Source organism: Tachysurus fulvidraco, chromosome 9 (assembly GCF_022655615.1).
Source record: "Tachysurus fulvidraco isolate hzauxx_2018 chromosome 9, HZAU_PFXX_2.0, whole genome shotgun sequence".
Taxonomy (NCBI): Eukaryota; Metazoa; Chordata; class Actinopteri; order Siluriformes; family Bagridae; genus Tachysurus; species Tachysurus fulvidraco.
The window spans coordinates 19982786-20005261 of NC_062526.1; the positions used below are offsets into that span (position 1 = coordinate 19982786).

General features: G+C 36.2%; 2 protein-coding genes across 3 annotated transcripts in view; one reads left to right on the forward strand and one right to left on the reverse strand.

The window, feature by feature from the left end:
* Window positions 1–1230: 1230 nt before the first annotated feature.
* On the reverse strand, window positions 1231–11167 carry tshr (thyroid stimulating hormone receptor). Its single transcript, XM_027138026.2, has 10 exons — window positions 10769–11167; window positions 8213–8284; window positions 7474–7548; window positions 6432–6506; window positions 5991–6065; window positions 5770–5847; window positions 5488–5556; window positions 4815–4892; window positions 3368–3556; window positions 1231–2870 (listed from the first exon to the last, which is right to left on the reverse strand). Exons 1-10 carry the CDS (start codon window positions 10933–10935, stop codon window positions 1511–1513), a joined length of 2238 nt encoding a protein of 745 aa, XP_026993827.2. The 5' UTR covers window positions 10936–11167; the 3' UTR covers window positions 1231–1510.
* A 7409-nt stretch (window positions 11168–18576) lies between these two features.
* The window catches only part of enpp1 (ectonucleotide pyrophosphatase/phosphodiesterase 1), a 36524-nt gene continuing 32624 nt past the window's right edge, over window positions 18577–22476 (forward strand). The window contains exon 1 of one of the 2 annotated variants that reach the window (XR_007143818.1): window positions 18577–19185. Coding sequence is in view for 1 of the 2 variants with exons in the window: in XM_027137994.2 (XP_026993795.2) it covers window positions 19054–19185 (132 nt within the window). In the remaining variant the exon portion in view is untranslated. The remainder of the gene's footprint in view (window positions 19186–22476) is intronic. The other variant, XM_027137994.2, reaches the window with a different exon arrangement.

The following is a 22476-nucleotide window of genomic DNA, read 5'->3' on the forward strand; positions in this document are numbered from 1 at the left end:
AAACTTTTTACTGTCAATTGTTTTGTATTCATTTTATACTTTTCGTTTGTTACTGTCTGAAAACAAGAAAAGAAAAATTTAATAATACATGGCCTCTTAAGACTACAGAATACCGTAGTGTGTGATTGCGTGAGTGAATGAGAGTGTGTGTGTGTGCCCTGTGATGGGTTGGCACTCCGTCCAGGGTGTATCCTACCTTGATGCCCGATGATGCCTGGGATAGGCACAGGCTCGAGTAGTTCGGATAAGCGGTAGAAAATGAGTGAGTGAGAGTGAGTGAAAGAAACAAGAATTAAATGAATATAAAGTAAATCCATTTTATATTATTGTTACAAAAAATATATTATGTTAAGAACATATTTCGCTAACAATAACAGATTAGGAAGATTATAACAAATTGAAATATATAACTGAGTACAAAGATACCTATACAGTGAATAGCATATAATGTTCCCAAAACGCAAATAAGAAGAAAAAAAAAGGGACGTGTTACTTCAGTGGTTAAGGTTTTATACTACTGAGAGAATTTGAATAACAGTTTCATTAAGCTGCCGCTGCAATGGCGTGTGCCAAATGCCATAAATATAACAATAACTCAAGAATACACAATATGTATGTAAATTGTTTACCAAGAGCATATTGATTTATTTATTTTGTTAACAAATATAAAGTCTATCTAATATAATAGAGTTAAAATGGTTTAGGAGAAAACCCTATCTGGGTCTAAAACAAATTGATGAGGTTTACACATCTTTTGACTCAGTAAGATCAAAGACAAGCTTCTTCTTCATTCAAGTGGAATGATAAATATTAAACACATAGAAAACTTTTGCTACGAGAACATTTCCACTGAGAAAATACCACCGTATCTTTGTATCTGCATTAAAGTGGGTTTCGGATGGAAACACACATAATTAGACTTAAATCATTAAATTAGCCCCAAAAATATATGTACATCTCCATTCATAATCATGGAAATATCAGAGTATTTCATAATTACAAGAAAACATTTCTTCTGGGAATCAAACAAAATATCAGGATGCAAATATGTTACAAAATGTATATAGTTACTGCAAAAATAAAAATCATCAAGCAATTCTACAAACCTAACCCCTACACTAAAGAGCATACAAATAAATTTAATGTTTTGTGTATATAGATACTGGTGCATCTACGTGCTATGATGAAATGGTCTGAGTTTTTGATCTGAGAATTGTAGAATTCAAAATATTTCCCTGGGCATTCAGTGTAACATCCTCCCCTTTCTTCATCTCATTCCTTCCTTCACACTGAGATAATGCATTACAAAATTATCTCTCTCTTCGATTAAATACATAGAGCTGTAAATGTTATCACACAAGTATGTGGCATGCATTTAGCTAAGTAAAAACAACTTTTAAATCCCCTCTTTAAGTAACCAGCAGGTTTAAAAAAGACACCATTTGAGTTTATCTCATGAATGTGCTTGTATTGATTGCCAGTAGATTTACATTTCCTGCCTCCTGATGTGTTAGTGTCCTTGTTGATGACAGGTAGCAGTGGTCAGAACATTCCATCGGGTTAGCATTTTTGTTCTTATTCCACGCCTGTTTGTGTCTCCGCTGCTTGCTTTTGTGGAGACAGTTTGGCCTCGAAACAGTTGGGCCTGTTGCTCGCACAGGCCAATCTTGCTGAACAAGATAAATACATCGCCCTGAAAGGCCTTGGTAAATATGGCATAGAGAAAAGGATTAGCACAGGAGTTCAGAGGGTAGAAGAGCACAAGCAGGATCTTGGAATTTGAAATGGTTATGAGTGGATGATCCAGTGCAGCCGATATGGCATAGAAAGAGATTGGTGCAATGCAGAGGAAGTCAGTGAAAATTAGCACAGCCATGCGCTTAGCAATACTGCTATCTTTGCTGGCTGAGGTGTAAGTGGGGTTGCGCACTGCACAGTAGATCCTAATGTAGCAGGCACAGATGACCACAAAGGCCACAATGTTAAGAACTAACACAAATAAAATGTAGACCTGGTCCAACAGGTTCTGAGTGCTCATGGGCAAGCATATGCTGACCTTTTGGTAACTGCTCACCCCCAACACTGGCATAAGGGCCAGCAGGAAGCATAAGATCCATCCACCAAGCATGACAGCGGAGGCATGTGACAAACGCAGTTTACGATCTAAATGAATTGCAAAGTTGATTGCATGCCAGCGCTCCAGAGTTATTGTGGTCAAGGTGTAAACTGACAACTCGCTTGCAAAGATGGAGATAAATCCAGCAAGTGTACACCATGGTCCTGTCTGCCAGTCTATTGCATGATTGTAATATTCTGATTGTGTGTAAAGGTCCACTGAGGCAATGAGAAGCAGATAGAGGCCCATGCAGAAGTCAGCAAATGCCAGGTGGCACATAAGGAACCGGGAGACAGATAGTTTGTAATGACTGGTGAGGAGCACAAAGAGCACCATCAAATTTCCAAGTACAGCCAGCAAACTGACAAACCAAACAGACACTCTCAGGAAGCTGAAACCCATGATGTCCTCACAGGGGTTGAAGTCATCAGGGACTGGGAAGCATGTCACAGCTTCTCCATCCTCACATATAACATAGTCATAATGACTATCAAAGTCCTGACTGGTGGCTGCCTGAGGATTCTTCAGTGTGTCCCCAAAGCCCAAATCATGGTCAGCATGCCCACCAAGAAAGTCATGATAATGTAGACTACTAAGAAAGTCGTAATGGTTATAGTTGTTCTTATGTAGGAGGTCACTCATGTCTTTTGAGTCTTTAGCATCCATGACAGCTGGGATTGTAACTGTGTCCACTGATCTTTTGTGATGTTGACCATGCTTTTCAGTCAAGTTACAAAGAATGTATTCCAGGTACCTACAGTATTATAGAAGAAGGAAGTTTGTGTTAGATAGTTCTATGAAAGTGATCACAATCATGTATGTCTATAACTTTAGACTATAAAGTACTTTAGACTAGAGTTTTCCATAAGGAAAATAGGGAAATATAACTGAATTAAACTTTGCCACCTCTGACAAATAATGGCCTTTATTCATCAAAGAATAACAGACTATATATAGAATAACATTGGGCCTGATTTATAACACTTTTAAATGTTTACATCAATTTTAGAGTTTCTTGGTCTTCACTCCTTTCTGCTTTAATGACAGTGAGAACTCAAGATGAATGAACTCCACAAGTGCAAAATTTTAGATGGATTTAGATCAAATCCACTGGAGTGTCATCTGATCACACATTTCATCAGAAGAGATAATCAGTTGTGATGTATGAAGGCCAAGATGTTTTCACTATATGCATTAATTTAAACATTCATGAACTGTGTAGGACAAGCTTTAGAAATGATCTCTACAAACCCTTTCTTTTTCTTAAGGTTCTTGAATGCACAGCAATGACTAGGATACGTCATATCAGCACCAAACAGATTTCTGAAAGTTTTGATAGGTGGAAGTTTTTTAAGGGCCCAAACATTCCGAGCGCTGAGTTCCCGGAGTGACTCTAGTCCTCTTGCTGGAAGGGAGGTAATGGCTGAGTCAGACACATCACTGGCAAAAAAAAAAAAAACAGGATTTCACATAAAGCTTCACAAAGGGATCATACTGTGAAAACCCAATTGCTTTATCGCTGATCTTCATCAAAGCAGCTGAAACAAGAGCAAATGGTAAAACAGCCAAAAAAAATATATTTCAAATATTGTTTTATTTTTTATCAATTTACAAAATTCAAAGTGAGCTAATTGTAGAAAAATATAAATCGAACCACTAATTGGTGTGATGACCCTTCAAACCAATAGTTTGCACACTTTGTACACTTCAAAATCAGTGATTGTGTAGGAACAGTGTGTGATTAACCAGATATACTAAGCAGGTGCTAATGATCAGGAACGAAAGTCTGCTACTAAGGTGAGGTTGTGGAGACAGTTTCATGTCACACGTCATACACCATGCCAAGATTGAGCTCAGCAACAAGACACAAGGTAGTTTTACTAGCATCAGCAAGGTCTCTCCCAAAGAAGGAGTGTAGTTGCAGTGGGCTAAGGAAACTTAATGCAACAGATGAAAGACACATCACTCTTACTTCAATTCACTATCGAAAGCTGTCCAGCAATGCAATCAGCAAAGAAATGGAGGAAACTAGTGGGACCCAACTAGTGGTTACAACCATCTATTGTCTGTGGAAGTCTGGACAAAATTGGTCTTCATGGAAGAATTGAGGCTAAAAAGTCAGAAACTCAGCTCAGTCTCACATAAAAACATTAGAACTTAGGGGCAAGACAATAGCAACAGGTATCTGGACAGATAATTATTTTGTTCTAGCAGGAGGCAGGAGGTTACCCATGGGGTTCGAGAGTGGTACAATGAGTGTCTGCAAGCAATAGTGAAGCATGGTGGAGGTTCCTTGCAGGTATGGCCTCCACAGAACCCTGATCTCAACATCATCAAGCCTGTCTGAGATTACATGAAGACAGAAGGATGTGAGGCAGCCTACATCCATAGAAGATCTTTGGTTTGGAACAACCTACCTGCCGAGTTCCTTCAAAACTGTGTAAACGTGTACCTAGAAGAACCGTTTTGAAGGCAAAGCATCAGACCAAATATTGATTTGATTTGGATTTGGATTTGTTAATCAATAAAAATAAACTAACACTTCTATTTTTTAAAGCATTCTTACTTTACAGCATTTTTTCACACTTACCTAAAACGTTTGCACCTTACTGTAGATCATAATAATAGATTAATATCTGTGCAGAAAAGATTTTTATAGACACTGTATATACAGAGGAAAAGGATAAGACATACTCACAGCAGCACTGGACCACTAAAGGTTTCTGCAAACATGTCTTCACTCAGATCTGTTAGTTGTTTGTTTCGGTGAAGATATCTACACAGGACGGGATCATAACGCTTACAATATAAATATTTGTAGCTTTCATGAAATGTAAAAAAAGTTGCATAACCAACATATCTAACACTTATTCAACAAGCACAATTTCTGAATGTAATATAAAGGTGATCAATATTCCATGATAAGTTATTCAGAATATTTGAGACCTTAATTAAACACATTGTACAGTTCTGAGAATTTTGGTGAAATCTGTTCATTAGGTTAAGGTTATGCCTCAATATCACAGATGTTTCTAAACATGAATTAATATTAGCACATATGGTTTCATGCTAGATATTCACCTTCGCACCTCCATCACTAGCAGTATTTTAAAAGAAGATTAATTTAAACAAATCTGACCCCATGAACAAAACATCCCTATTTTGATTTCATATCATGTATTTAGTAAGAACCATTGCTTTCAGAAATAAATGGCACATCCAAAGAATTGTTTTTTTATGAAAGTCATCCGTATGCAAACATATTAATGAAGTTATTTAATATCTTAGTAAATCATCAAGTGTTATAAAAGATCTTTTTAATAAAATAATTTTGTTTGCTCTAAAAATATAAAGTACAGTATAAGCCTTACATAGCATCTAGTTTTGTCCCATTGAAGGCATGGTGTTGGATTTTAGTAAAGCCATTACTGTATAGCATCCTGGTGAACAAAAAGAAACATGGAAGAAAAGAGACTTTATTTGCAAATCTTAATAGTATTTTCATATACTGTATATGTGAAAACACACTTGTGCAACTGCTGTTTAAATATATTGAGATATACAGTTCTATAGTAACTCTTAGAGCAAGTTCAAAAAATTATATATGTATATCACTTTATTATAAATATTTATCAGCGAATCTTTGAACTTACACCGTTAGCACATCATTGGTAATGCCTTGGAATGCATTTGCAGGAATTTCAGTGATGTAAATATTATCAGTAATTTCTCTAAGAAATAAAAAGATTAAAAAAAAAGACAAAAATTACAAAGGAATATTCTTTACATTAGGTCTATTGTGATATTGTATTGGCAAAGAACATTAAAAAGCTTTGTAAACTTTCCTTTTTTATATATATGGAAGATTGCTCACAGCATGAAAGATGATTCATCAGAACGGATCCTTGTCAGTGCAGGAAAGATGGTGAGTCCAGTATTGAACAAACCTCTATAACAATAACGAAATAAAATAATTTGGAATCAAGTTAGAATATGGTTCTCTGAAACACTTAAGAAACTGCACCTGACAGACATGATTAGATGAATTCTATACATAATAAGAGTACATTGCACGTGTAACTGTGTTATTATGGACATTTTATAGTTGTGTCAAGTTGTGTCAAGTTTTATATACTGTATGTCTCTAAGAAGCATCAGTATGCATAAGGAAACTGCCATTTATTACAAGTGTGTACTGTACACAACTAACACAGTAAATGTAATAGAACACACAATGTAGTAGAATTAAAGTGGAAATCTACACATGGGTTGGCTGTGCATTTGCTAATAAATATAAAATTATAATCTTTCTCACAAATATTTTAACTTTGGTAAATCTTTGAAAGCTTCAGGATCGATAGTCGTCAGACTTCTGGTGTTTCTTATTTCTCTGTGAGAAAACAAAGAGAGAACCATTTGAGTGTTAATATTGTGCTGTTGATTTTCATCCAAGCAAAAGCAGAAAACAACACCATACATCATAATGTATAACAAGTAATTTTGTACATCTTTGTAGCCATATCTTTGTGGTCCCTTTTTTACTATAGGATCATTAGTCTAAAACATTGTTTATATTAAACTCAAAAAATCGGCTTCTTTGGGATTGTCAATTCACTAACAGTCTTGGATCTTGACTCATCCCTTGTTTGCTGTTGACTGAATTAATGAAGCTGGTCTGAGGTACCTGAAGTGCTAATTCTCCCAGAGGCAGGATCTGCCATGATGCACATGAGTAACAGGGAAATGCACCATGATGTCATCTATGAAAGCAATGATAAACTCTCCCCATTAGTCAGGGGATATTTATCAGTCCATTGGGAGTAACACAATACTATTATAATAAACTATATTTGTTCTTTCCCTGTTCAGGTCGCTACAGTGGACCATCTGGTCAGCAAATTTGATGCAGGTTTTACTCCAGATGTCTTTCCTGAAACAACCCTCCCGGCACTAAGAGTTAACTCTTCAGTCATTATAATAAACTATAATAATAAGTATAAGATTTCAGAAACAAAGTTTGGTAAATATACTGATGATTCTGTGTATTCTGTTTGAAGATTGTGGAGCCCAGTGAACAAGGACAGAGGCACTTCATTGATTTAAGCCCATTAATCCTTCAGCTCTTAGTGCACAAACAAAAATCCTGCCGGATTAGGCAGGAAAGGTCTAAATACCAGCAGAAGTCTAAATAATGCAACATGCAATACATTTACTAGAACAATTCAATAATATAATAATAATGATTAATCTTCTGACACATAATACATGTCTCCAAGTAATGAAAAGTATAAAATATCATAAATACAGTAAATATATTATTCTTCCACATTTCGTCAAGGAGTTTATCTTAGACTTACATATGTGTAATCTTCTTCAGGTTGAAAAAGGAATGCTTCTCTAAACTTCTTAATGTGACATCAACTGAGAGATAACTGAAACAGGAGAAAGAGTGAAACTACTAAATTCAAGGTTATATAATTATACTCCTAATAGAACTGCTGCTCTATAGACTTGGTCATGTTATATTTGTCGTAGATAAACATACATGGCCAGCTCTTCTAATTATAAGAAAAATAAAAAAGAACGTGTGAAAAAGATTTAAGCACACAGCCACACCATCTCCATAAAACAAACATGTGGCACTAGACTGGGTTTTACCAAAGAGCTCAGTGACTTTAAAACATAGCACTGTCATAGGATGTCACCTTTATTTACAAGTCAGTTTGTGAAATTTCTGCCCTCCTGGATCTGCCCTGTTTAACTGTAGGTGAGATTATGGTGAAACAGTAACATTTAGGAAAAACAAAATGTTAGCAGTAGATAACACAAACCCAAATCCGGTGTTTAATCCCACTTTCTGATATTTATAATGATTTATAATCCTACTCTCAGTGTTTATAATGACTTATAACCTCACTCTCAGTGTTTAGAATGAGATTAGAGATCTCTTTATGTGGATTTCTATAAAGCTGCTTTGTGTCCATTAAAAGCATTTTAACTCAAGGCCGAAATGTATAATTAATTGGGGAAAATCATTCGGTAATTCCATACAGACTGACATGAATCAATTCTGTAAGAATGTGAGACTTCACCCACATTAATGAGATGTTCACCATGTTGGCAAATGCGTCTTTAGGAACAGAGCTCAGTCTTGTTTCATAGAGACGTCTGAAAGGAAATAAAAATCAGAAGGAATGAATTATGAACACTGTGTACAACATCTGAAAAAGAGAAATGATCTTTCAGGATCCAACTGATATGACAAAGCCATTTCATTAGTCTTGTACATTTTTATCTTGTTTTTCTTCCAAATCTGATTAAAGTCAGTGAGCTACGTAAAATAGCATTTTGATATTATAAAAAAAATGTTGTGTTGTCTACGTGTTTTCATTCTACACTCTACTCTCTAACCCAAGTGGAATTAGCAGAAATATGCTTCAAATTCATGAGCAATTTGAGTAAGGCTCTACCTTCTGTACCTTACTATTTCTAGAGGAAGGTAGCATTCAATAGGAAGTGTTCAACCTGTGTACTAAACTGATGACCACAACCTCAAACCATCCTCCTAAACATAACTCTGAAGGTCTGTGAAGATGCTGGTAACCAGTCCTGACTTACAGATGTTTAAGTTTAAACCAGACATAAAGATCATTCAATAGTTTTTGTTCAGATTTTTATTAATATGCCCCTATTGTTATTTAAAAAAAAAACGAAGAAGAAGAAAAAATAAATTAAGTTAAATTAAAATCCTACGGAAAATGCAACATGCAAATATTGGTTTTGCATATTATGAGAATTGATTAGGAGAATTGAGTAGTTTTGGATAAATGGTCCTAAAGATTCAAGATTCAAGTTTCAAGATTCAAGATTTTTATCTGTCACATACACAATTATATAGGGCATATATATCTAGCAGTGAAATGTGAGTCAGGTCCGCTCCATGGACATTAAACTTATTAGAGAAACACAACAATGAAAAAAAAGAGAGAGCGATAAAAGTAAACAACGAAAATATAAGAATAAAATGTAAAAAATATGTATGCTGTAGAATGGAACATAATGTGCATGAAAGTAAACTGTAGTTATAAGTATAAGATACACAAGGATGTACAAGAGGCAATGTGCACATGTGCATTATACTGTAGTCTTAAATATTAAGATACACAGGAATGTGCAAGAGGCAAATGTGCAAACAGGTTGACACTTACAGTATGTCAATGTGAGGTAGAGAAATCAGAATCAATGAATCAGGGGTAAAAATAATTCATATTCACTGCACACTTTGATATATGGTGTGTTTTATAAGAGAAAAAACCTCTGCATATTCACATTTTAGCTCAAATTTATAATATGGAGGAACCTACTTCAACTAATAGCTTATAGCTCAATTAATCTCAAAAAGATGGTGAAAAATCTTAACGGTATGGCCACCACCTGCCAATCAGTTCTAATGGGAATGTTGTAGCTCAGTGGTTAAGGTGCTGGACTATTAATCAGAAATTTGTTAGTTCAAATCCCAGGTCCACAATGCTGCCTCTCGGGCCCCTAAGCAAGGCCCTTATGCCAAATTATGTAAATGAGTTGAGAGTAATTCCCCATAAGTAAGTCATGATTATTTGCATTCACACAAACAAAACTGGAAAAGCTATTGGAGGTTCTGAGAATGTGGGCCAGCAGTGGACTGTGATCATCAAAAGGGGGCAGTGAGTTTGAATGTGATTGGTTAATTCTGAGCACAGTCAGGTCCCACATTAGAACACACTTTTTTTACCCATAAAAGGTTTCTCTTCATTTTCACTTTTATCCTTTTTAGGTATCTTACTCAATTGTGTAAGATTAGGTTTAATAATTTACTGAGCCTAGAGATTACATTTATTAGAGTCTTACGTTCATATTACATGAACTATGTAGTCTGAATTGGTGGATTCAGGTGCAGCCTGTGAAAACCTGAACCCACACCAGCCCTTTGTGGATAATATAGGATCTAAGCTGATCTAGGCTTTTAAACCTGATCAGTTAGAAACTGCTGGGAAATGACTAGAATGCTTTTAAAACCATCAAAACTCACCAGACTGACTAGGTGAGAGTTTCCCAGGCTGGTTATTTGCAGGGACATCACCTAAGTGTCCGCTAAATTACACATGTCAAAAACAGGCTATTATTTGAATCCCACGCTAATTGAACCTTTTACAAAATTACAATCTCTAAACCAAGCTTGACTTTTTCCTGTTTCCATAAACTGTTTGTTTCTATAGAAGTTTTTTTGAACTCAGATGCATGAAAGAAGAAAAAAACTCTACTACAGAGGACAAACACATGAGCGAGGTCTTAGGATACATACACAAAACATCATACAGAAACAACCTGCTTTTAATTTTTTGGTCAAATTTATTTAGATGTTAATGAGATTTTTCCAAATATGGAAAATTCTCAAAATAAATCTGCATAATAGAATAAATATATACTGTATATATATATAATAATACATAATAAATATGATCTGAATTTAAAAATAAATAAAGAATAATAAAGAAATAATAAAAATAAATCTTGTACATCTTATAGATCTGTAATGATATATAACCTATACTATATGATGTAGATATGTGAGTGAATAAATGTTTATAATTTTTCATTAAGCAGCATACTCACAGTGTCTCAGTGTTTCCAGGAAACAACGGCAAGGTAGAAATATCTGTACACGAAACATAAAAACCTTTCCAGTCTGTGCAATCACACCCATGAGGACACTTATTAATGTCTCCGGTGCAGGTTCGAGTGGAGCAGAAGGTTAAAATCACAAGTGCTAATAGACACATTTTATATAATTGGCGTTTAAAAGCAGCTTAAAGTTAAAACACAAGATTTAATCTTCGGTGCTCAGTTTGTCTCAGATAGTAAAAGTGTTAGAGTCTACATGAACAACACAAGAGGCAGAAGTCTGTACTGCTGTGATAAATGAAGAAATGTGTTAAGACTGATAGAGCTCCAGGGGTCTGCCTCACCCAAATGCTCCAGCAGTCTTATTCAACTAAATCTGCTTTCCAGAGGAGAGAAAATGAGAAGAGAGGAGAGAGGAGAGGGGGTAGGAGGTACGAGGATGGGGTAAAACAAACAATGTCACAAGAAATAAATAATAGTGAGAACAACAGGGGAATTAACAAAGCTGTGAAATTAAGGGAAAGGTCAGATGAAGAGTTGATTGTAATTTAACTCCAAGCTGTAATCATTCAACTTTAACCGACAAAACGAAGAAAATTGTTAACATCCTTCGATTTCTCTCAGAATCTACAATTGTTGGTAGAAATAGTTCAGGATCTGATGGGAAATTTTAGCTCAGGTTAATTCATGAATAGCTTTTAGACATGAGATAGGCTCAGTTGTGCATTATTCCTGGGAAGCTTGGTTCAATTCGCCAAGTCAGTTCTTTCGAATTGAATCGAACTTCTAGGTTGCAGAGTCGCAATCGGCCATTAGTTAAATGCCTGAGCCGAAAATTTAGTTTTGTTCAAAACAGTTGTAAACAGCCTTTTATTATTATTATTATTATTATTATTATTATTATTATTATTATTATTATTATTATTATTTCAAATGAAAGAGTCAGCTAGTTTACAAGACAAAGCATAAAGTGACTGGTTATAGTGAGTATATTTTATTTATTTTATCCCTCAACACCAAGCCCATGTAATATGTCTTCAATATCAGTATCCAGCAATTCTCCACATTAATTTCACTCAGAAATCAAATTTCTATTAATTATTTGAATCTTCTTTGTGATCATTCAACTTGTAACAAAACAAAAAATCATTTGACAAGCAATCAGTTCATTATATACAGAGCAATTTTTTCTTTTCATAATTTCTCTTCCAGATTCATAGAATATGTTAATTATTCTCGTTAATTTTCCCCTCTGTTGTAGTTCACGTCATTATGGTTATTGTCTTTTTGAGGTTTTTATTTCTTCCTTTGTCGTATGAGAACAGTATTCCTGTGTGATGAAGTTGAATTTTGTATTGTACGTTTGTGTTTTTATGATGATTAACACTAAAGCTGACCTGGGGAAAACCAGACCTCCAACAGGTTCACTCCACTCACTGAGGCTTCTTCTAAAGGAGTCTGATAAAGTTGCCCTTGTTGTAAGAGTCTGTGTTCTGTGACCCATGAAACTCATTAATCTCCTTAAGCTTCTGTGGGTTTTGCCTTCGTCCTTCATCAAATCCTGACTGCTACACCTGAGATTAACAAAATGAATAGAAACGAGAGATTATTAATAAGGAGTTTGATCTGACTGAACATTTTATTTTGATTTCTCTTCTTCTCTCCTAGTTGGTTTTTGAGTTTGTATAATTACTGCAGAACACTGACTGAGGATTGTCCCTGAATTCCATGGCCTTTGTTTGAAGAGCTTTCTGCAGGTGCTGTTGTTTTTAATGCTTTGAGAAGGAAAGGCTCCATTGCTCCACCTGAGAATTGGTGGCTACATTCCAGTGAAAACTCAAGTCTACTTGAAGATGCATCCGTCCATAATATCCTCAGGATGATGAAGAGCTCAAAAGGATGAGGAAGAGACCTGAAAGAATGGAAACTGTGTTCTTTTTATTTCTTTGTATATTTTGGTCTCCACAGTTAATGTACAAGGTAATGTACACTGATGTCTCTTTATGAACACTGAAGGAAAACACATTTCAGGAGTGGCATTATTACTGCATGTGAGCGCACACACACACACACACACACACACACACACACACACACACACACACACACACACACACACACACACACACACACCAAATTCTAGAAAGAAAGACCTATTTCAGAGACAGTGGGAATTCACGACACCATGTGGAAATCTGGAGAAATATACATCACTGAGTAAATATTTCTCACACATAAAACTACAAATCACATTTTATTTCTCTATAATAAATGCATACATAATACTCACTCCACTCAAATGTTAAGTATATCTGATGAGTTTCTTTATTCATTTGTGTAGATTGGGCCAGGTGCCTTTTTCTATTATTATTAACATTTACTGTCCCAGTCTACAGTCTGTTTAATACTACCCTGAATGAAAGAGTAAATCATAAACTGTATACAGGCTGCAAACAGCTGTGGTGTAACATCTCACGTTCAGAGATTTATAAACACTACATAGATAGACATAATTTAGTCTCTATAAAATCATGTGTTTTCTGTGACACTGGCACTCTGGTGTTGTTACTGACCAAGATTTATTCTAGAAAGATGTATGCTGTGTGTGTGTGTGTGTGTGTGTGTGTGTGTGTGTGTGTGTGTGTGTGTGTGTGTGTGTGTGTGTGTGTGTGTGTGTGTGTGTGTGTGTGTGTGTGTGTGTGTGTGTGTTTGTGCACAGTGTATATTGTATTATGTAAATTTTCCAAAATTTGAGTAAGTTCAGTTGAATGATCCAAGATCATGTTATAGCAGCTTCTGTTTATCGTCACATCTCAACTCCAGAAGAAAACCTCCTCATAACCAGGTCTGTTACATGGCTGTTAAACTGAACAAACCTGGGGCAGTTATAATATTTACAAACATCAACATGGGTTTCATAGACTTTTATATATATTTAATGAGGGTCTCTCTCTCTCTCTCTCTCTCTCTCTCTCTCTCTCTCTCTCTCTCTCTCTCTCTCTCTCTCTCTCTCACACACACACACACACACACACACACACACACACACACACACACACAAATACACACAATACTTCTTCACACTAGTTGTGGGATTGCGTGTGTGTGTGTGTGTGTGTGCGTGTGTGTGTGTGTGTGTGTGTGTGTGTGTGTGTGTGTGTGTGTGTGTGTGTGTGTGTGTGTGTGTGTGTGTGTGTGTGTGTGTGTGATGAAAGTGAAGGGTCAGTGAGCAAACAAACAAAAGTTTTATATATATTCTGTTATCTGCTCATCCAGGATGTGTTTTTTACCAGTGCATCAGTTCACCTGCGATGTAGCGTCTCACCTGCCACAAGGACCCAGACTGCAGCTGAAGAGGCAGCAGATCCTGGAGCTAGTCACAGTTGGTGCCGTCAGGTCCGAGAGCACCTCTGCTCCAGACAGTGTGTGGTGTGAAGTGTAAATCCAGGCACATTCAGGAGCAGGTGTGAAGAATATCATGCCTTTGTGAAGAATTCCAGCAGCTGCACAAGCACAGATCAGTGTCTACATTTTATTTAGAGCTGCATTACAGCACCAAGAGAAATAATAAGACTATCTGGATGCTCTGTACACCTGAGTTAGTTTAGCAGGGGAACTGCATGACTGTGAACATCCTGACCTGCACATCTGTGTTCACCTGTACTACTGTCTTACTCTATTACACACAACTCTGTTATGCTTGTTTAATTCACAGAATTGAAAAAAGTTTCCAATAAGTACAGTAAGTGTGAGTTTTTAGGGGCATGGTGAGACAAATAATTGATGTGAGAATAGTGAGTGACGGCAATAGCTACAATACCACATGTCACCTTATAAGGCTGAGGTTTTATGTATGGAACCTTTTAGACTGTAATGATACTGGACACAAAAGCAGACTTTTTAACAAAGACACAAACTATAAGCACAAACGTCAACAGACAACCTAGTAGATGCTCAACTAAGAAGGAAACTCGCAAAACTTATATGTTAGATTAATCATGACAAACACAAGACAGACACTATAAACACAAATACAGGACATGAGTAAAACAACAGACTAAGAATATATATATAAATAAATACTGTTCTGGAAGGTTTGAGTTTTGAGATATGTAAAGTATAAAGTGTCACACTGGTAAGCACAGGCAAGACTGAAAAGTTTCATGATTTATTTGTACTGCTGCTGCACAGTAGGACCCAACACTCCTTGAGTAACATCAGAGAGGAAGGGCCCTGATAATGTGTTACACTGAGTTTTTATAAACATGATTCAAACACAGAATCTGAAGGAAGGAAAACCATCATCTACCATTGGCTAGATGGACAACGCCTTATCATCTCCTGATCAGAATAATCTACCTAGAGTTGTTTATGAGCCAACGCATCTTCAGCTCATTCTGACCCTCTAAGTTTATACAAACAATCTCTAGCAATAACAATTTCTAGTCTAAACCGAATTCTAGTCCTGCACAAGGAAACTCAGAACTTCACAAACAGCTTCTTGGTAAAAATGTCCATCACATTGCATGTGAGCTTCCCTCTAGTGGCATGGCAGGGAAATGCCTATAGTGTGATAAACATGCCAGTCAAAAATCTGGACATTAGCACAAGAATTATTTCAGTCCATTACACCGTACAGTGGAATTAAAATTACAGAATCAATTGTGTAGTAATTAAAGGGAGGATGAGAGAAAACCTTAAGGAAATTTCTACCCCTTGTTTTGTTTCATTAACTGTCTGATTCCAGGCCCAGATACTGTCAAGTACTATAGGAAGGAAACTAAATACTGAACCTCTGGAACTGAAATGATGCGACTATTGAGTGTCCAAATTCTCTATTGTCTTATTATGACCAATATATTCATTATTCTAATATTTTGTATAATAATCTTCCTCTTTTTTTGGAGAATCGGGTCATGTGGTATTTTGTTGAAAAGAGAGCATGTTGTGTATTATAAATAAATGCCTCTTGGTTTGTCATGTTGACAGGCTGAAGAGTCATACACATTTCATATTCTCACACTTCGACTTGCTAAAAATCATTAACACATTAATTACATGCAAGTTCAAGACTCCACAACTCCACAATCTAAAACAACCTACAGCCTCCGGAAGTTTCCACACAGGAAAAGAGCTTTTAAATTGACACACTTGGGCTGGAATCTGATATAACAACAGTTTAACATGATATACTACACTATTAGCGCAATCTAATTTGAGACGGAAATACTAAACACGGATATTCACAAATAAAGAAAGAAATAAAGAAATAAAGAAAGAAAGAAAGAAAGAAAGAAAGAAAGAAAGAAAGAAAGAAAGAAAGAAAAAGAAAAGTCCATCTGTCCCATAGTACATAAAGACACAAAATATAAATCAATCAAAAATAAATTCACAAAAAATGATCACAAAGAAGAAAAGGAGAGAAGGCCAGAGGGAGAAAATACAGTATATTAATCAAAGACTCTCTATTCACTTTGAATAATAAAATATTTCCTATTATATCTCTATTGATTCTCTCTGAATAGTCTTTATCAGAAACACACCTGTGGTTTCACACAGTCAAAACGGTGTTTCTGTCACGTTCAAAGCTTTGGACATCAACATTCATGTGCTAACATAAATGCGTGTTGAAACACATATTCTCTGAAGTGAAATTGGGTTTGGTGCCTCAGCAAGTAATCCAAAAACTAGAGACAGACATATAGACAAAGAACATGCAAGATTCAGGCAGTGAACTGAGATTTTATTCAGAAAATTAGAATAAAGAAGCAAAATGTTAGTCATGTTTCAATGGAAACATGTTTCAGTTTCTACTGAAATAAAGGGAATATGTTTACACAAGTATCTGTTTACTTTAGTGTTCTGAGACATTTTAGTGAGGTAAAGTCAAATGTGATTTATTATATTTTGCCTCAGGTTTGGACTTAATTTTAACAATACACCACAAATGTAGTTATCAGTTATTTCCACCTGTATTCTTCCCCTGTGTTAGGAATGGATACTGGAGGTGCTGCATGCATCACAGAGCCATGGGGTGGAAGAAAAGGACTAACTGAAGGACCTGAACGCTCTGAAGGATCATGGTCCACTGATTCACTGGTTTCCAGCTCACGCCACATTCCTAACATGTAGAAACAGCAGTCTGACATTAGTTAATAATCTAACCAGAGACCAGATAATGATATATGGAGCAGTGAAGGTTGTGGTCTCCCTCTGGCTCCTAGCAGCTGCCTTGTACAGGAAACCACCAAAAAAAAAAATGTTTCTAGGTGAAGTTCCTTCTTCATTAGAGGAGAGTGAACTGCCAAAGTAGACAGAGAGAAATGGAGAGCTGCATACAGAAGATACAGAATGAGATAATAGAACGATGTGTTAAACCTTACAGATAAATGTAGTTTATTTACTGTAATGGATTAAGTGAACATCTAAAAACAGATGCAAGTTCTTAGAAGTTTTGAAAAAAATTGCTCCATTTTACTCTACAGATTAAGGGATTTCTATTTTGAAATCATGATACACTTGGAAGATGCGGCTTGATGCTGTGTACTAGAGCACATTTAAAATATCAGTCAAATGAAATACTAAAAGAAACACAGAGTATTAAAGGAAAAGAAATACAAATAGGGTAGATTTAAGGTTTTATGGTCATTTATACTTTTTTATAGCTCTATTGGATATAGTTAAACTATGAATGTAGTTTTAAATGAATAAAAGTGAATAAAGAATTTTTGTTTTCTTTTTCACACCCAAATACTCAACAAATCCACTCTACAAATGTCCTTCTTTCCAAAACCTTGCGATTGTCTGTTTTTAAGCTCTAGATCCAGTTGACATCCTGAATTATTCCTGTGATTTCCAAAAACCTTTGTCTAAAGGACCTGTGGAGGTTTGTCTGTTTTTCCTACAATAATGATCATTTCATCCCTTTAAAGTTCAGAGACTAGTACATTCAGTAAACATTTTACAGAATTTTGAAGAAGTGAGTAAATGGAATTTCTGTTCAAAATCTGCAATTCCAACAAAATGTGATTTTAAATCCAGTTATAGAAAAAGATAGAGTTCTTTTAACATATAATATTCTAGAATATTCTTTTACTCTACATGAAAATCTTTTAACATTTGCCTGTATACGATGATCCAGGAGTGTAATGTCTGCTTATGAATAATAGATCAATTTATATATGTATACTATGCACTTCAATAAGCAAGGTTTCAAAACCTTTTTTCCAGATCTGGAGTGCATGAGCCTGGAACTGGTGTGAGCTCTGAACTTTTACATCATGCATGTACAGTAAGTGCACCTCCACAGCCTCCACCCTGCGATTAACAGCCTAAAAGTGAAATTTAGTCAGTTAGACCTGGAGAGCCACATTCCAAACTAACTTTGCAATCGGTCATGACCCCGTCATCAATAGTTTAGTAAATCCTTAAAGACTAGAAACACACCGTGTCCTCCATGTGATACGTTTTTAATAGACTTTATTAAAGTTGTTCATAAGGTGCAAAAAAAAAAAAACTTCTCAATAGCCACAGTCTTGTGGGCATGTGGTAGCCTAGTGGTTTAAGGTGTTGGGCCACCAATCAGAAGGTTGTGAGTTCAATCTCAGGCCCCCCAAGCTGCCACTGTTGGGCCCCTGAGCAAGGCCTTTAACCCTCAATTACTCAGTTGTAAAAGAGAGAGAGAGAGAGAGAGAGAGAGAGAGAGAGAGAGAGAGAGAGAGAGAGAGAGAGAGAGAGAGAATGTAAGTCTGCGCTCGTAATTCCAGCTCGGAAACTTGTGTGTGACGTCACATCAACATGGTGGCGCTCTTAGTAAACACTACAGATGCATAAGGTGTGTTTTTTAGTGAGTTTCGGTTTTTGAATACTGGATGATTTTCATTTAATTCGCTCTCAACCTGCACTTTCAGGACATTTCCGGCGCAATTCAGACCGAACGATTACATCCAGTTTACTAATAAACATTCATCACTAATTAAACATCTGTAATTCCAGCTGTTGCCGAGACAATAGGTTAGATTTCCGGATGACTTAGTGTCAATTTGGGATGTGGAGAATTAATTCCGAGTCTCCAGCTGAACTCGTGGCGTAATTGTCACTGCGTGTAACGGTAACTGACGTGACGTCAAAAGAAAACAAGCTTATAACAACGCACAGTTCCACATGCAGAGGGTTCGAGTCGCTCAGTGACGAGCAGGACGTCTCTGAGACAAGAGACTCACACGCTGGAACATCTGACTAGTGAAGTGTGTTCATCTGAGGGGAAGTGACTGACAATGGAAATAGCGGAGAGAGAAGAGACCACACAGAGGCAGGGGGACACACTGCTGGGGACAGAGCAGGGACAGGCACCGGGACAAGCACACCGGTCCATGTGTAGGGCAGATAAAAGGAAATTAGTCACTGGGGTAAGTCCGTTCACAGGGAAAAACACACACACACACACACACACACACACACACACACACACACACACACACACACACACACACACACACACACATTCTTTAGTATATTAAACCTACAATAGTTTTAATCTTGAGTTCATGCGTGTTTTTAAAACTGCTGTTTATAAAGAAAGAGAGAGAAAGAGATAGTGGGGAAAATAGAGAGAGAGAGAGAGAGAGAGAGAGAGAGAGAGAGAGAGAGCATGTGCTTTCCAGATGTTTACTGAAGTTTCTCTTATCCAAAAGAAAGATTAATTTATTGGATGTTTTTATTTGTTTGTTTGTTATAATGCAAAAGTTTGTTTCTCTCTGAAGCATGCCGTAAAATGTCTGTGTTTTAGTTATTTATACATTAAAAACATCTTTGTATTGCCAGTGAAAGCACAGGGAATCCACTGTCGTAGAAACAGTTTTTTTTTGTGCACGAGGTGTCTTGAGGGCTGTGGTTCGGCTTTATCCACTGTGCAGAGTAACGTGTTGATGTCCTGCCAGTGAATTGTGTGAGTGGAGCTCAGGGATTATTCTATTTACACACGAGTTATGGGAGTCTAATTTTAAATGGTTTTAAAAAAGAATATGGTGAAACACAAACACACCCTGGAAAGTTTTACAGGGACGTCTGTGTATTTCGGCTATTAGAAACACTGAGATTTGTGATTCTTGAGCATTACAGTGATGTGTCTGGTGTCATCAGTACATTATGATGTCGGAAATGTGTCTCTTACCATGACTTTTTAATTCTTTAATGAACAAAACCAATGAGAAATATTTTAACAGATTGTTTTCTAGTGTAAAAGATGAAAATGTGAATGAAGCTTGTGTGAATGAGTCAGGCAGATGCTTTACTACCATAACAGTAGAATATAAACATATCGCTTACAGTGTCGTGCAGTCTAGTTTATTTGTGTCTGTCAGAAAACCTCAGGGTGTGACTCACACACACACACACACACACACACACACAAACACACACATACACAACACAGACACATACACCCACAAAAAAGAAAAATACTGTCCAAACAGCTCTGTAGGATGGTGGTTAGTGCAGTTCTAAATCAGGAAACATGGAATTTTTAAAACTAAAATATATATATGAACATCGTTTTAAGCTCAAACCTTTAGTGCCCAAAAGTGTTTAGTGTATAGCACAAACAAAATTATATATATATATATGTATACTGTGTGTAAGCAAGGTCTATTCTTTTGTTTGTGCTATACACTAAAGACTTTTGGGTTTGAGCTTAAAACGATGTTGAGGAGAGTGAAGAGAGGAAAAACTCTCCGGGTTTTGGGTTTTTTTTTTACATCTCAAACCTAAATGTATTTAGTGTGAAGTAGGAGAAAAAGAATAGGTTATGATGTTCCAATACCTTAATCACAGCCCTAAAAAACTCAGATTGATTGCTGTTCATGTCACCTGATTAATCTCAGTTTCTGAACTTCTAACTGCTTACAACAGAATGTGTCAGAAAACTAATAATAATAATAATAATAATAATAATAATAATAATAATAATAAATAATAATCATCCCTGCATTTGAAAAGTGAGGAGTTCCTTAAAGGTCTCCAGAACTCTAAAAAAAACACCCAGAATTCACTTCAGCTAAGATAATGATGAGCATTACAAAGGTTTCAGCTCCAGATGGAGGTTGAATTGTAACATGCAGTATCTGTGCTGAATTGTAGCATCTCCCATACGACTCTTTCTGCTCAGTAACAAATCTCATACTTTCATATCTATTTCTGGAGCTATTTTTATTTTTATATTTAAGTGTGAAAGCTGATAAAGTGGTTATAGAAAGAAACAAGAAACAAAGACAGTGTACACGCAAGGAATTTTTTTCCTGTGCTTATTTACAAATTTGTTTATTGCAGAAATTAACAGAAATTCACGTTCAGAAGTGAAGCCTTCAAGTGGAAAGCTGTTTTCAGGTCCATTTATCGTGCTGCACAGTGTCTGAATAACCTTCTGAAAACAGGAAGTGGATAAAGATCCATCAGATTTGTTAGGGTTTTGGTGGAGGTTTATGAGAAACCTAAAGAACAGATGAGTTGCACTTCAGATGGAGTTTAAACTAATGAGAAAATATTTAGCTTTCCCTTCAATTGTTTACTGAAAACTTTGTGTGTGTTTTTTTTTTAAGTTATATAGCAGCAGATTCACTAACATTCCAGCTGATACAAAGTGAAATGAAATTAGAGCTGTGGTTTAGACCTTCTCTGATCTAAAAAAAAAAAAGCACTAAACATTTTGAGTTTGTTATTCACAGGAAGCATCTAATAATGTGAACCTTGTGTCATTTTATTCAAAGAATTTATACACATCTGTCCAGTGGTAGATTGTGTATAAATGGAAATTTCTTGAAGTGACTGTTTAGGGTCAAAAAACAGCTGATGATGGCTAAAAAATGTGAAGTGGATAACGCCTCTAGTTTCATGAGTTGACCATACGGAAAATATTACAAACACAAGTTTTCAATTAGAGATAAATACAAAAAACACTTCTGTGAGCCCGAAGTTTACCAAAGGCACTCATGACTTACCACAATTCTACTGTGAAAATATTTTGTTGACTAAAATTCTAGTTGAGCTGTAAGCCCTGCATACCAGTAGTTATGTGTGTTGGAGGAACATTGGCATCTGGAGCAAGTACAACAAGATATCCTTTGGTGAAGTCGTGGCCTAATGGTTAGAGAGTTTAACTCCTAACCCTAAGGTTGTGGTTTCGAGTCACAGGCCGGCAATACCACAACTGAGGTGCCCCCAACTGCTCCCCAGGCGCCACAGCATAAATGGTTCGGGTGTGTGTTCACAGTGTGTGTGTTCACTGTTGTGTGTGTGTGCACTTTGGATGGGTTAAATGCAGAGAAGGAATTCTGAGTATGGGTCACCATACTTAGCTGTATGTCACGTCACTTTAATAGAGTGTCAGGGCTCTGCACCAGCTAAAGATCACCATCAGTGTATGTTTGTGCTGAAGCAGTTTTGTGAATAGATCGTTCTGAAATTCCTCCTGAACATTGTGGATGTTTATGCTTTTTCTTGCTACTGTATGAACCTCATCATTATTCTCAGGTCTGCAGTTTATTCAAACGAACTTTAGCGGCAGCCTGATGTTGTGTTTATTTGAGAAACTCAATATTATGTATTCAGAATATGTGTATGAGGTAAAGTGCAGGTCCAAATTTAATCCTATTATCCTCATCTAATTCTCTAATATTAAAAGTGATGGATTTCAGAGTAATTCA

Bases quoted from the DNA above. Each gene is read 5' to 3' on its own strand.
- tshr (XM_027138026.2), bottom strand. From the start codon at position 10,935: ATGTGTCTATTAGCACTTGTGATTTTAACCTTCTGCTCCACTCGAACC. The intron at 7,549-8,212 runs GTGGGTGAAGTC...CTCCTGTTTCAG, and splicing joins ATGGTGAACATCTCATTAAT to TTATCTCTCAGTTGATGTCA. The intron at 3,557-4,814 runs GTGAGTATGTCT...TTTTTTTGCCAG, and splicing joins TTTAGTGGTCCAGTGCTGCT to TGATGTGTCTGACTCAGCCA.